Source organism: Copadichromis virginalis, linkage group LG23 (genome assembly GCF_057382275.1).
Source record: "Copadichromis virginalis isolate Kocher_CV1m ecotype Utaka linkage group LG23, C_Virginalis_male_GT1.1, whole genome shotgun sequence".
Taxonomy (NCBI): Eukaryota; Metazoa; Chordata; class Actinopteri; order Cichliformes; family Cichlidae; genus Copadichromis; species Copadichromis virginalis.
The window spans coordinates 13,068,448-13,084,368 of NC_140639.1; the positions used below are offsets into that span (position 1 = coordinate 13,068,448).

The following is a 15,921-nucleotide window of genomic DNA, read 5'->3' on the forward strand; positions in this document are numbered from 1 at the left end:
GAAGTCAGAACATCAAAGCAACAGTGAAACATTCAGCATGACAAAATGGATCAATACAGGAACAAGTAAGCATGTCACAATGATTCTCCTCTGACAGGAGGATTTGGTTTGTATCTGAACACAAGCAGATCTAATTTATTTCCTGCTTTTCTTCTGGGTCACACAGGTCTGTGCAAGCACTGCACTTTCCTCTTCCAGACACTGTGACAAAAAGTAGCTTTCAGTTTGCACCAACAGCAAAGCTCGAGAGCTGTATCAGGTTTGAGGAAAACGCTGATGTCTGCAGCTACAACGAAATCTTTTTTTCTTTCCTCTTTTTTTTTTGTGAAATAAAGTGACTAAAAGCGTCTGTACATTCATCATCTGTGACAAAGTCACTCAAGTGGCAACAGTGATGACAAGGTTAAAGCCCGCGGCTAACCCATGGTGCAACCACAGAGGTGTTTTTGCCTAATTTTGCTGATTAGACTTTGGAAAAACTGTGTGTGGGTGTGTGAAGACTGTTGAACTGACAGCCAGCAGAAAAGTTGATAATGGATGGGTGGAACAGCTTACACATGTATGTTACACATGAGATGGTTTAACCACCCAGAATAACTAAAGACACGTGCTTGTTTTAGAAAACTGAAGCGAGCTAACACTAGCATTTAGCTTTGAGTACATCTGGGCCTGGTTTAGGCTATAGCCGAGACAATACTGGATATGGTTCTATCACAGTAGTTTCATAAACATAGTATTTAGTCTTTCCCAAGCAGGTTTGTCATGGCCACAATTTGCTGCAGGATTTCATCCATCAGCAGCAGTGCATAGCTGGTGGCATGGTGTGTTGGTCCCGGGTTTAACCTCTTCCTGCTGGCATGTAGCAGAGTGTTGTAGTTTTTGTAGAGGACCAAAATATGGAGATGGAGAAGTCCATCCTGTCACTGCTTCAACTCCTCTCCACTTTCACCTTCAGATGAGTCAGAGTTGGATTCTAGATGGTCTGTTTCTACCACTGAGGCCTCCTCCATGTCAGCTTCAGTCCTCAGAGGAGGATGAGGCATCACCTTCACAAATATTTTGCACAAGCATTTCCAGAGCCTCCTGTGTGCTGCAAAGTCTTGCAATCTCCAAACTGACAGCTCTTGCACTACTGACCATACTTTAAGCATGGGTGCAGTGCAAAACACTGTCAAATTTTGTTTTGGTTCTTGCTGCTAAGAGATCTTTAAAGCTCTGACAGGTTACTGATCATTTACTGTTATTGAATTATTTTATAAACCCGAGCGTCACCTAAGAGAAAAAACTTGAAGGTGAACATCTCTCTCTCTCTCACACACACACACACACACACACACACACACACACACACACACACACACACACACACATTAGTAGCAAGGCACTCTTGCAGAAAATAGAAAAAGTGTGAAATGTGCATGCTTTGAACGGTAAAAGGTGGAAAAAATTAAAATTAAAAATTGAAGGCAAGTAGTCCAAAATAAAATCTGAACATAAAGGAACGCATTAGTTAATGTCAAAATAAATGTGGGATCATGATTGATAATTTTCAATGGGGCATTTTTGGGCTTTAGGATAAAATTTGGCCGTTTTTGCATAGCTTAGCTATTTTAAGCTAATTTAAGGAACTGAGGCAACAATTCTAAAATGAAAAACAAAAAACAAAAAAACAAATCACCTGGAAAAAATTATCTATATTTATTCAGCACAACCAAAACAGCATGAAAACAAAAAAAGAAAATGGAGTGGCACAAAATGTCCCCAGGCTCATCTGAGGTGTAACGGAACTAACCGTGCTCGTAAAGAAGACCATATTTATCTCCATCCATCCATCCATTCACTTCCGCTTATCCTTTTCAGGGTCGCGGGGGGCGCTGGAGCCTATCCCAGCTGTCATAGGGCGAGAGGCGGGGTACACCCTGGACAGGTCGCCAGTCTGTCGCAAGGCTAACACACAGGGACAAACAACCATTCGCACTCACATTCATTTGCACATTCACACCTAGTGACAATTTGGGTTATCCAATTAACCTATCCCCACAAACTGCATGTCTTTGGACGGTGGGAGGAAGCCAGAGTACCCGGAGGGAACCCACGCAGACACAGGGAGAACATGCAAACTCCACACAGAAAGACCCCGGCCTGATGTTAGAATTGAACTCAGGACCTTCTTGCTGTGCGGCAACAGTGCTAACCACCGTGCCACCGTGCTGCCCTACCCTATTTATCTACTGGGTTATATTCCTTGTCCCTTCTTTATTAATGAAATAAATCAATATTTATTTACATTTAACAAGAGAGCAAAGAGTAGTTTGTGTGAAATAAGTCAGAGATAGACAAAGCTCATGAAAATACATAAAAAGGAGACTGATTGTTAAAGCACTTAATACAACATTAAAAGGGGGAAAGTTAATAAAAAAGGAAGTGATGTGGTTGTGAAGCAGTAAATAAAATGCTGATTGATTGACATATTTTGCTGTATTAAATATTAGCCTATAGCTGGCAACCCGTAGTGTTGGCATCAAATAGCAAACTTTGATGACTGTTTAGGCAGCAAAAGATCGATAATTTGCTTTTCTGCAATCTCATATATGCCAATGCGTTCAAGCAATTGGCTGAATCAGTGTATAAAGAAATTGATAGATTATGTGTTAATCATATCATGTTATCAAAAATGAGAGATTTGGATGGATTTATTGATTGGCACGTGCTGACTGCATTCCTTTTACAATCAGGACTGGAGAGCAGCAGACTGCTGAAACACCAAAGGAGGAGGAAATATGGCGAAGAGGTGAGCCTCCAAAAGACTAAATAGAGGTAACACATTTTTTAAAGGGGCCATTATGGCACAATGGAAGCAGAAGCTCTGAGACCAGGGCTGTGAAAGTTTACAAACCACATAAAATCTCTTGCATGAATGCTTTGTGAGCATCACAATTTAAATAATTTTTTCCTCAAGGTTTTGCTAATGCTGCTTAAAGAACAGTAACAAAGATGAAGAACTAAAATTCCTTATTTCAGTGTCAATCTGTGAACAGACAGCCTAACACACCTGACTAAACCAGTAACAGCAGTAATAGTATGTCATACTGGCATTAGAAAAAAACTACAGTAATTAACCAAACGATGGATTTTATGATGAAGCATTGCAGGCCTTACCTTTGTCCTCACTTACTTCTCTTATTTTACAGACTTAATGCCACACAAACAGAAATGATCCTGTTTTTTGTTTGGCTCAGCAGTTCTTCCTTTTTGGACTAAGCAACTCACATCCCTCAGCTTATCAGACCATCAGTCCTCTCTCTATCTTCTTCAGAAGCCCCTCCCTCATTCTTCACATACACTCTAAGTGTGTTAAAAGTGCCCATCTCTCACCTCTCTTAACAATTTGTATGCTTTCCTCCTCTTCCTACATCCAAACTGATCTCATCCCTCTGATTTGACAGCATTTAAGCCTCTCATGCTGCAGGCTCCTCAGCCTCTGGGAGATGAGGTTTTATTTATTTATTTCATTTTCATTTTTCTGTGCTGATTTCTTGTGATATTTGTATGTTGTCCTTGTACTTTTTCTTTCTTTTCTTCTTTTATATTGAGGATTGGAGGAAACATAAAAGATAACGAGCAAGGCTATGCTTTAAGCAGAATTATGCTGCGCATAATACATGCAGAAATGTAAGGAGAGAATTTAAACTATAAGAAGTGTTACATTTATTTATGCAAGTTTTGGAATAAATGTCAGATTAAATTTTAAAGCCAACATGTTAAAATAAAATATAACCCTTATACTGCACAACAGAGGGGGGGGAAAGTGCTAAATACTGCACTAAATGCTAAAATACTATTATATACTGATTAGATATGTTTGTACATTAAAATCATCAAAGTGGAAAGTTACATATATTCATATGTCGCTGCTTGAAAAGATAACAGTTAGTAAATAACTGTTAAGTAAGTAACTGCTAAATAATAAGTTATGGAAACAGATTTGACAGATAAATGAGGTGGTGATGCTTTAAGATGAAAGATAAAGATGTTGTTCTGCATTTGTTTTGGTACCAGCAGGAGAATTAGACCTATTACGCTCATTTCCCGAGCGCACCGCACAGCTTTGTATGAGCACAGCTCAAAATAATCCTCATTTACTTTATCAGGGACTCGGTGTCTGAAACAAGCTGTCTCCCTTTAAGGTAGCGTTTATCTGATTGGCTGTCCCCTGCAAACCAGCAGGTGACTGGAACTTATGTACTCGCAGCACTGCCATGCCCTGAGATGACCATATTAGGAATATCCACTCTCTATTATGCCCGACAGATCCATTAGGAGAAAAAAAACAAACTCTCAGAGATAAATATTAATATCATTCAAAATTCATAATGAATTTTGGCCATGTTGTATAAGATGTTCCAGTGAAATTATCTTATAAATGGTGAGTACCAAAAACAGGTAAACATATTTGTGTTAGGATGGACCTAAAATATCTTTATCTGCACACAGACAGGTAAACTGTTCTGAATTAGTTCAAGTGTCAGTCGCTGACATCCAAAAGTTTGAATCAGCTGCTGCTGCTGAGACACTCTCACCTTTCAACCTGTGTTGTATTCCTCATAAACCCACATGTACATATAATTTCATGTAGATTAATGGAGAAAGGTCTGACTTACCATATTTATTGAAGAAACTGGCCCGATACTGTTCACGTATATATCAACGTCAATGACAGTTGGTTTAACTGCAGGGGAAACAGAAGAAAAAGGGTAAAGAAAATCAGTGCTGATTGAGACATTTAAAAACCATACCTGCCTCTTTGTAAATCAAAGAGAAGCAGAGCGAAGATGCATTAATGAAAATTTACTGTTCAGAATTATTTAAAGAATGAGCAGCTGCTGAGAGAAGCAACCCTCTGGAAGTTCTGGTTGTTAAAAATCTTTAATGCAGCAATTATGCTGCGTTTTCACCAACGGGCCACAGACTGCACCACAGTGCAGCGCAGAATTACACTTTAATTTCAGACAAAGACAACTCCATGTAGAATATCAACTTGCTGCAAGTGTTTGTGTATGAACTGGACTAACTCTCATACTTTTTGTCACAACTTCTCTCAGTCTAGCTACTGATCACAACCACAATCTTCATTCATTCTTCACAATAAAACAGGATAACTGTAAAAAATGAACCATATATAATGCAAATGTTCTTTTAAACTTATTTCAACACATTTTAATAAATTACAGTTTGACCTGGTTAAAAACAAATAAGTTGATTAATTTAAATGAATAAACCACAAAAAACTACCCAGTCCAAAGTTCAAATGTTGAACATCATATTGACCTCCAAGTTGGGTCATGCTTGGACGTCCAATTTGTGGACCTAGTTTGGACATTGTATAGATGTCCAGAATTGGTCATGGACTGATGAACCCAATGCACGTCTATCCCACGTCCAGTGTTCAGTGGGTGGTGTTTGTATTTGCTTCTTGTTTTCCAAAATTTACATCCAGTCTAATATTTGATTGATCTATGGATCCACCAAGCCACCTAGAAGGGCTCGTATTAGGTGATATGTATACAGCAACTGATAACTTACTAAATACATGCTAGGCTTTCAAATAAGATGAGATTGGCTGCATCTGTACAATCTGGTAATTATGGCTGTAACACACTGAGCCAACAATTTTCACACCAGGAAGTTGCCTCAGTCTTCATTTTTTTGCAATCACCATCAATATACATCGATACACACATTCCAAACACAACAACTTAAAGGACTTCCTTTCTTTAATTAATTTACACCAGCCTGCCTTATTCATGGAGGGACACCCCTGGCTTTCCCCGCCTCTGCTGCTCTCGGTCATTTCATGGACAGGTGTAAAAGTGTCATTTAAACCTCAAGCTTTAACAGCTAAGTGACAGCTGTGACACACTGCTGCCACGAGTGTTCACATTTGCATAGCAAAGAGCTCTTCCATCATTTTACATTACCTGTCTTTAGAGTCTTCATGTCTCAGCCAATTAAATGCACAGCGAGAATTTTTTACACCTGCCAGTCTCCCTTCCAGCATTCGCTTCACATGCTAACAGATGGCACATGAGAGAACATTTCTGGAGAGCTCCCGCTGAGGCAGCTTTTCAAGGCCACTATATTCATAATGGCACAACACCTGGTGAGCAAACTAAATTGATCTGAGGTAAAATGTAAAAATATCTGGAATATTTGTCCAAAACCTCTCATCATAACTTTTTTTAACACCACCACCACCAGCTGTCAGATGATTATGTCAGTGACTGCAACAGGATACGTGCTGGCAGCAGAGCGACCGCCCAGGCAACAAAGTAATTGGACACAATTAACCCTGATAGTTGGGCAGCAACACACTCGTGCTGCTCGTTTCCTCACCTGTGCTAATCGCTCCTGAACAGCACGCATACATGAGAAACACCGGTCAATTTTCTTTTTCAAAACAAAAAACTCATCATGAGGTCAGTCTTCAAATAAGGAAGAGTCACACTCTCAGTATTTTATAACAGTCAACAGAGATGGAGACAAGGGTCAAACAAGCAGAAAAACAATGACTGAAAGTGACCCCAAAATTTCCCCTTCTTTTGATTGCACACGTGAGTCATAGTACATCTATCATTATATAAAGGTATACTGCTGTGTAACTGTGCTTTTCTTATGCTTAAATGGATCAGCATGAATCACTGACCTAAAAAGTTCAACAGGAAGTACTGTGATGTCATACTGTGCAATGAAAAGTATGTGGAGGTCGAGGTTTTCAAAGGGCAAGTGAGCATTTTGATTACAAATTAAACCCTCAAATGTCTCGAGCCATTTAGCAACTAAAATGATTGTTATATTTTATAAAAGAATATTGGTTCTCTGTTTGTGCTTCTAATATTTGTAATGTATGAAAGATTCAATACTGTGCTTACTGTCTGACCACTTTTACTCTTCACACAGCCTGAGCTGTCTGAACCATAAATTCCACATTTGGATTCTTCACTTCATCAAACCTGTTGTCACTGATTTCAGTCCAGTTCTTGTGTAACTTGGCATACCACAGCCTTTTTTCGCTGTTTCCCTAAGAATGACTCGTTGACAGCCGATATGTCTTCAGATCAACTGAAGGTCCAAATGCTTCTCTCAGCTCCTGTGTCAGGTCTCTGCTGTTATCTTTCCTATTTCTTAAGGACATGACTTTCAGATACTGTTCATCTGCTTTAGATAATTTTTTAGGCCTGCTACTTCTGCTTTTGTCCTCTACTTGTCCAGTTCCTTTATTTATTTTTAAAGGACACGCTGCACACCATGCTGAGACAGGCCAAGTTTTGAGCTAATAGCTCTTTGAGAATCACCTTGTTAGTCCAAAAAAATCTGTTTTATGCCTGTCGAGCTGCATTATCTTTGGCATTTTTCAATGATTCAGCTAAAGAAATTAGAAAACTATTTTTTGTGACATACTGCTTGTAACAAAGTCCCTAAAGGTACATTTTTAGAATTGGTTCATACTTGTTTGTTATGTGTTTCATTCCTTTTAGGCGCCTTTTTTATGCTTGAATGATTCATAGATCAGTGTAAAATGGGTTAACAAAAATAAAAAAAATAAAAGAAGAAAACATAAAAATCAAGACAATCAGCTACATAATAAAAAGGACACATTATACACAAAAATGAAAAAGAACATGTACCAGAGTTTTTGCAGAATTACAAATACAACCCTCTGAAATGTTTCAGTGAAGGAGATGCAGCTTCATAGTTTTTGTAGCTCAATGCAAGTTCGTTTTAAAAAAGAATCACAGCTGACCTTAAAAATTTCGATCTGTAAGTTCTTTGTTTAAATTCAATCAAGGAGCGGCGGTAAGGAGGCAGTCATTGCAGCAGAGCTTTGTCACTGACAGACATGCAATACATACTCTCTTCGATTTGCTGGGGTTCACCATCCTAGCGAATTGAGATCTGTTTCTATAAAAATATCCTATTTTCAGCTTTAATTGTCTTTTAATATGTTTTTAAAGTGTATCATCCAGAAAAATCTGAACATGGACTACAGGCTGGATAATTGTAGGTGACCTTGTAAATGTCATACTTAGACTTATTTTAAAACTTTGATAAAACTATGTGTGATCAGAGAAAAGCATAAGTCTGTGTGGTTGCAGACCAGGTGCATGTCTTTGGAATAACCATTTCAAAGGCAATGCACACCATCACAATTTTGGTTGTGCCACTATTTTCCCTTGTGTGACTACAAAAACGAGCCAAAACGAGATGCCTAATTATGGAATAATTACCACCAAATTACAACCAAATCAATGATTCTAATGTTTTAAAAAAAAAAAAAACATACATATTTTCAGGCAATTTTCCATAATCCTGGAAACCATTAGCCAGACTAACAGGCCAATTCCTGCATGAAAAGAAATATATTCACAAATTCATGGCAGGAAATAGTTATGAAATTTAAAATATTCTAATGGCAAATAAAATGACAGGTCATAAATGGGCCTCCCATGTTTAGTGGGTCATGTCTCCAGTGTAGGTTTGGTTCTGTCTTTATGTTTATTCATCTGTTTCCCAGTTGTGTCTCTTCCATATGTCACAATGTCAAGTCTGCATTTTTGTGCACATCTCTTGGTTCCTGTTTTACTTTAACAGCCTCGCGTCCCGTGTTTTGAGTTTCCCCTTTGTCTCGTCATATCAGCTGTCTTGTCTTGTCTTGTCAAGTCAAAGGTTCCATCCAGGTCTCAGGTTATCAAGTATTGGTTTTCTGTGTTTAGCTTTCTGCAGTTTATGTTTTTATTAGTCATCCCAGTCTCCTCTTGCCTTTTGCTTTGTAGTATTTTGTGCAGCCAACAATAAAGAAAACATTGCCCTGTACCTGTGCATGTGCAATGACAATAAAGTTGAATTCTATTCTATTCTAAAGGCTTCCACCTCTCCGTTGTCTGCATTTGGTTCCAGCTCTTTCTCTTCACACAATCTACCCTTGCATATCATGACACAAACAGGTGACTCAGCATTTGTACAACTTAAAAATTTTCCAATTCTAAAACCTTGCTTCACGACTCATCGGCGGAGATTCTTCTGGCAATTTTTCTGATTTTGCATAACCAGTAGGCGCAAGCGACAAGTCTGTCAGTCTTGCCTTATCAAGAAACGGCTAGTTCTCCCAGAAATGAAGAAACCACAGTTTTGAAATAAGAGACATTCACAAAGTCTGCCACTCATATCATTATACACACAGAATTGAGCATAAATGGAAAGTTTTTCTTGTCTTCCACTCCAGCAAGAATAGATCGAACTGAGTGGGCTGTAAGAGACTACAAACAAAATCTAGTTCAGTATTTAATTATGTCTCATTGAAGATGTGTATCTTTGGCAGTGAAGCTGCATTACATTACTTTCTTCATTATGTACAGTATAATTGGGTGGCAGGCTGTAATTCAGCACCTGCATACAGTACCACTTAGCAACAGTTAGGCTGTGACTAGTCAATCAGTAGATGGAGACAGCTCATTAACTTTAGGGAAAGAGATGGCATGAACTAGAAATTAATTAGCATTAGTGTGTAGGTTATTTATCCATGCAGCCATCAGAGAATACTATCTGTGGTTCCATTAAATATGTTGTACTGTTCAGATCAAATACCAACACATTAAAAAGTGTGCGCACTTGGAGACATTTATACGCTCCTCCAATGAAGGGAAGCCTGTTGTGAGATTTATTTGCCATTAGAGTGGGCAGAGCATGATGAACAGGTCTATAGAGACATTAGCTAATCTTGCTTCAGGTCTGCACTGGAGCCTGGCCCTGTCTGTACATGAGCCGGCGGTGACGAGCGGAGACAAACTGCAACCTCGTCTCTGTGTTTGACACACTGACAGTGATATTTACGGCAAACAAAAACGTGTCACCGTAGCTGCATATTTGCCTTTCTGTGGTAAAACAAAATTAGAAATGTCCTTGTCAGGCCGCGCTCGGCTGTCAGCTCTATTCAAAGAGAACGGATTTGAATAAAATAAAAGACAAAGGAATGCCAGGACGGTACTCATCTATAAGTCCATGTTACTTCTCACCTCTCTTTATCTTTTGCTGCTTTAGTCTCCATGAACTGTCAAACGATGACAAACAGCACTGAAAATGCATTTTCATTATCTTTGCTTTCACTGGATGTAACATTCGTAACCATCCGAGTTTATTTAAATAGTCAAACTGATCAGTTCTTCTGACCTCCTGTGTTATTCTGAGGGAATTTGGCTCTACCCACCAAATCCTCTATTGAGTGGCTACCTTCTGTTTTTCAGTAATTTCTCAGGACTTATCACAAAAAGGTATAGAGCAAGAAGTAAGTGCCATGGTTCCCAGGTCTTTGAGAAATGGTTTTTAGTTTTCTGAGTTTTAGTTTCCTTTTGAGATTAAGTATATTTAATGTTTGAGTTGTTTCTTGACTCTTTTGTTATCTGGTGGTTCCAGTTTGCTGTTGTGCTCGCTTTGTTTAGAGCTGTTTTAATACAGTTCTTCATATTATGAGATATTCAAGTCTAATTAGTTTGTGTTGTCACATTAATATCATTACAAAGTATTTGTTAAACTTTTTAAATACATATATTGCAAAATTCACATCAGTTTTTTCTAATCTTGGTAATTATTGTGTTTCTTTATTTCTAATTCAGTTGGATTCTGATCTACACAGTGATGGCAAAGTGTTATCATAATTATACTATACTTATAAAGACTCATAATGTATAAACCTACCATAAAGTATATAAAACTGAAAAAGTTTGACTATATAAAAATGAACCGTATTTAACTACAGACTTGGTGAATATAAGAACACTGGATATTATGATTTTGATCTAGTTATTAACATTTTATCTTGCAATTAAAATTGTAATTCTGTAGTTAAACAAAATGTTATATCATATAATCTCAAGTGGAAAATGTCTGTCTTAATTTTCTGTCATTTTAAAATTGTGAAATAACTCAAATGTTTAATTTTAAAATTAATCATAGTTTTGAGTATCTCTTTTCAATCTAAGTCACAATGTAACATGAAATATAGTTTTTCTACTAGTCCTCGTACCGCAACATTATTACTTATGTTTATAATCCTTTCATTTATCAGACAAAGAAACTTTGATTGAAATATTAAGTTAAAAAAAAAGATCTTTTAACTTAACGTAAACCGGCTTTAACAACTCATTTACCTTGATGACATAAGTTCACTTAAAAAAACTTCTCTTACAATCTGATTATTTTGTCAAATCAAATGTTTGAATAACTGTTCTATAATCCTGCTTCAGTAAGTCATAATTTTGACTTATGATTATAATAACTGACCAAAAAACTTGTTCAAATTCTGACTATTACCAAGAAACATTTTTACCAACCAATCTTTTTGACTAGATACCTCACACACGTGACTACATAATTTATTAAGTATCTCAAGCTTTAGAAAAATCATTTAAAAATTATTATTATCATTTTTTTCTTGTCCTTCCCCATAGTTGGAGTAGCTACTACCCACTGCTGCATATTTTAGTCTGGTTGTTAATCACATGAGCTAGCAGGAACTCCTGATGACTCCTGGGGGCTCAACCCGGGGTAGCGGTCATGTCCGGTTAGGGGCTCTGTTGGCTCTCAGGTGACTGTTTCCTCGCGGCTGCGTGCAGCGGGACTAGGGGAGGGTCTGTGCTGACGGACGTGGGTTACTGACCTGGTAGCCTGGCTGCCCCTGGGTGGGTCCGGGATGGGCGTGAGGTTCTGGGGGCGCTCCGTCTCTGGGCTGGGGCCCGGGCCGGGCCTCGGGGGCTTGGGTCCTGGTTGGTGTGTTGCCGGGGTTGTGGGCGGGTGGGTGCATGGGGGCCCAGCCCTGGAGCAGGGTGCCGCCGGTGCATCGAGCCACCTGGGGGGCTCTTCAACTGGTGGGGAAGATTGTCACATCTTGCAGGAGCTTTCCTCTCCTCAGGGGCTCTCTCTACAGGAGGGGGAGATACAGGAGAGGTGGAGGAAGATCTCAGCCTGGGTGTTTATTGTCTTATGTAGTCTGGAAGAAGAGTGGATGGTGGGGTGGGTGCAGTTTTCTCTGTGGTGGGGTTGGGTGGACTGTCCTGGGCTCTGTGGGGCCGGGAGGCGCTGCTGCGCTGGGCCCCGGTCTGGATGGGCCTGGGCCCCCTTTCCCTGGCGGGTCGCGGAGTGTGGGAGTGCCTACTGGGGTCAGCGGGGGAGCTGGCCCCAGGGAGGGGTCACTTGCCCCTCCCTTCCTTCCCTCCCCATCTCCAGCTGCCTCCCTCTTCCCGCTCCACCACAACCACCCACACATGCAGGACCTTGGAGTAGGGGTATGTCACCAGGGTGCAGAGGAGGCCACCCCCCCGTCCCCCGTCCCCTTCTGGCTGCCTCTGCCTCAATTTTATCCCACAACTTAGACATTCACATTACTCACACTCTCATTACACATACATATAGGATCTTGGGGGTGGGCACGATACACGGAATCCAAAGTACCATCAGGGTGTACACCCCACCCCTGGCGTCGTTGCCCACCTCTCAATGTTAAATACACGTAGACATTGAGGGCTAGCAGGAGGGACTATGCGCTTACCTGCTGCTCTCTGGCAGGTAGCTCCATGCCCTCCTGGGTTTTAAATGCACCTTAGAACACACATGCATCAACACTACAATGAGCGGGTGGAGGGAGGTTTGGAGTCTTCTCTCACCCCCATTCTCTGCGACCTGCTGGAGCGGGGGGGCTAGGAGGAGGAGTTGGCTGTCCGACTGCGGTCTGGAGTGTGGGGCCTCCCTGCTGCTGCGGAGTCGGGGCGGTCTGCCTCCCCCCACCGCAGGGAAAAGGGTAACACCACCTGGGTCTGGGTGCAGTTCCCCCCCTCCAGGGGCAAGAGTACCTAGACCCGGGGCTTAGAGTACGCTTGGGGAGTGTGATCGTGTGTACAGCGTCTCTTTATGTCTGTCTCCACGTTGGTTGAGTGTGGAGTAAGTGTATATGAGAGCATGAGGGTGGGAATGGATGTTTGTATATGTGTGTGCCTGTATTTCTGTGTCTATATGTCAGGTTGGGTGTCAGGCGCCACCTCTCTGGGGACATCTCAGGCCCTCCAAGGTATGGAGGCCTATCTCCCCCTACCACCACTTCCCCTGCCAGTGGCGGACTCCCTCAGACATCGGTGCGTTGGTGGTTCTTTGTGTCCGGGGATGGGCGTCCAGGTACACACCGGCTCACTCCTTGGCGGCCGCTTATCGGGGCCTGGAGCCTGGGGCTTGCTCGGGCCACTTCTCGGCCTGGGGCTCGGTCACTCAGGCACGGCTGGCTGCCGGCGGAGCTCACGGGCGCGTCACTGCAACTCCCCCTGGCTTCTGCTCCGCGGCTGCTGAGTGAGCCCTCATCTGGGACTCTCCTCAGCTCTTTCTGGGACAGTGGCGCAGCTGCCCCTCTGTTGGTCTTCCTTGGTCTCTTGTGTTCTAGGGGCCTCTGGATGTCTGGAGTTTTGATCTCCTCCATACCTGCTTCATGCCCTGGAGGACGGGGCTGTGCCCCCCCCACCCTCTAGCAGATTATTACATGAAGGAACCTTTTAAAAAACAAAAAAACAAACGCGTCCATGCTCACAGGTGTACACACGGGTGATCACACCCACAAACTACACCCTTTTTGGCTCCTACCTCAAAGCACACTGTGTTCTGTTGATCTTATGTGCTGCACAATAATGTTTAATATTTAGTATTTACTGTCATATTCCCATATATCATTGTGATGTTGTTTATTCTATTACTCTTGTTCTCTTCTGCTTGTTTTCTTTTTTCTTTCTCAGCAGGTGACCCAGGTGATTGATATATGCATTTTTTTTTTCTTTTTTTTCTTCTTTTTTTTCCTTTTCTGCTCATTCTGTTGGTTTTTGGTTTTTGCCCTTCTCCCCCGTCCCTCTTCTCAGCTGTTTCTCTTTCCCTCTTTCTTTCTCCCCTTCTTTCCTCCAGTCAAGTCTGTCCCATATAAAATAAACAATAAAAGGTGAATCAAATGGACCATTGTGGCAAGGCTGGGATGGTCAATTTGGTAAAGTAAATCCGTTGGGCATCTTTCTTTGCCTTTAGACAACAATTCTGATGGCAAAAGAGCCAAACGGGACAGGCAAAAAAAAAAAAAAAAAAAAAAAAAAGGAACTCCTGATGACATAACCACACATGGGATAGTCCCAGCCTCTCGGTTGGCGTCTGCATACTCTAAGCCACAGCATAAGGACTGATGGCATAAAGACTTCTACTCTCACTGTCTGAGCTCATTGCAAGAAGAAATGCCAAGGGCTCTGAAATATTCAAAAAGCAGAACAGATCACCCCCTTCGGGCTAGCTGTACCACGGCTGATCATCTGTCACCCAGTAAGTAGACACCAGAGCCAGTTTAAGGAGGGCCCTTTAACGAAAGTGTGGGAAAATAACTGCAATACAGCTGCAATCAAGGCCAACTTCAATCTAAGAGTTGTACTCACACCTTAGTGCTTTTAGCACTTTTCAGCTGTCTCTTGTTGCACGTATAAAGAGTGCATCACAGATTGTGACCGTTAAATGTATTTCGACAGAGCCCCTGATTTAAATTGAAACAATAAAACCACTGACTTTAAAGTTATGCCTATTAATCATCTTGTTAAAGTGCAAAGTTCTGCTATGAAACCTTGGGTCCTGGTGAGTAGGTTGTTTTGACATGTACCACCCTTGTCATGGTCCGTGGCCCTGTGTCTAAGGAGTGTGTGGGATGCCCCGGTGGCCACACCCCCGGGCTGGACCATCACCATCACACCTGCATCCCATTCCGGGCAATTACCTGGAGGACTATTTAACCCTGCGCTGACGGATGCTCCACGCCAGTCCGTTAGTCACCCCTCAGTGGTAACTGGGCTCCCCGCAAAAGCTTTGTATATATGTGTTACATGAACTACGTCAATTTGTGTCTGCCACCTGCCTGTCCTTCAGCCTGCTCGGATCACTAAGTGCACCATCTGTCCTCATCACTGCCTCCTCGGGTTCGCTTCCCACGGACACACTTCCCCCTTCTGAGCCCCACGGTCCCGCTCTGATCCCTCCCACGGTCCCAATTACGGCCTCCCTGTTTCGTTTGTCTTCGTGGTTTTCTTCAGTTCCACATTTTCGCTAACTTGGTTGTTCAGCTGTTCTTCAGACTCAATACGCATTAGGTGTATTGAGTCTGCTCTTGGATCCCACTTGTGTGCATCCACTGTGGTTCATGACAACCCTCCTCAGCATTTTGAACACCAACTGTGCTGCAACCCACAGGACCTAAAAGATCTGCTGCCAATGGCCCCGAGGCAGAGACCACAGGGCACCTGCACAAGTCCCGAGTATATTCCCCTATTGGTCAAGCAAATGGTTTTAATATTGTGGCTTACTGGTGCACATTGCAGTTACTGAAGTAATACTATAAGGCTCTTTATAAATGGCCACATGAATCACCCTGACAGAAAAATCTAAACTTGAATTCTAGGATGCTTTCAACCTTATGTTATGGTTAGAAATATCTGTTCCTTGGATCATGATCAAACTTCCAACCTAATTGCACAAAAATCCTTTAAGCAGTATAAATAAAGATGTTTAAGTCTAAATCCACAAACAACAGTAACAATAACCGGTTGACTTGATTGTGACAGACTGCCCCGCTCATCTCCCACATTATACAAAGGAGGCTTTCTCTTCTTCCCAGACACTGAGACAAATACTCGTGATGTATTAGAGTGAACCAAACGTACAATGTGTAAACTGGATCAATCAATCACTGTCACTGCTTTCAAAGCTGAGTCTGACGCATCCTGACAGGAGCCAAAATAGTTACTAGGTAACAAATGTCTAAACAAATGTCTCCGTCATTTTTCTGTGTGAATGGGCTCCACTTGAAGCTGC

The 15,921-nt window shown here is 41.5% G+C and overlaps 1 protein-coding gene across 1 annotated transcript in view; it reads right to left on the reverse strand.

The window, feature by feature from the left end:
- Positions 1–15,921, reverse strand: part of gabrg3 (gamma-aminobutyric acid type A receptor subunit gamma3) — an 80,984-nt gene that overhangs the window by 46,822 nt on the left and 18,241 nt on the right. Inside the window, exon 6 of the mRNA XM_085447505.1 lies at positions 4,662–4,729. Within this exon, the coding sequence (XP_085303631.1) occupies positions 4,662–4,729 (68 nt within the window). The remainder of the gene's footprint in view (positions 1–4,661; positions 4,730–15,921) is intronic.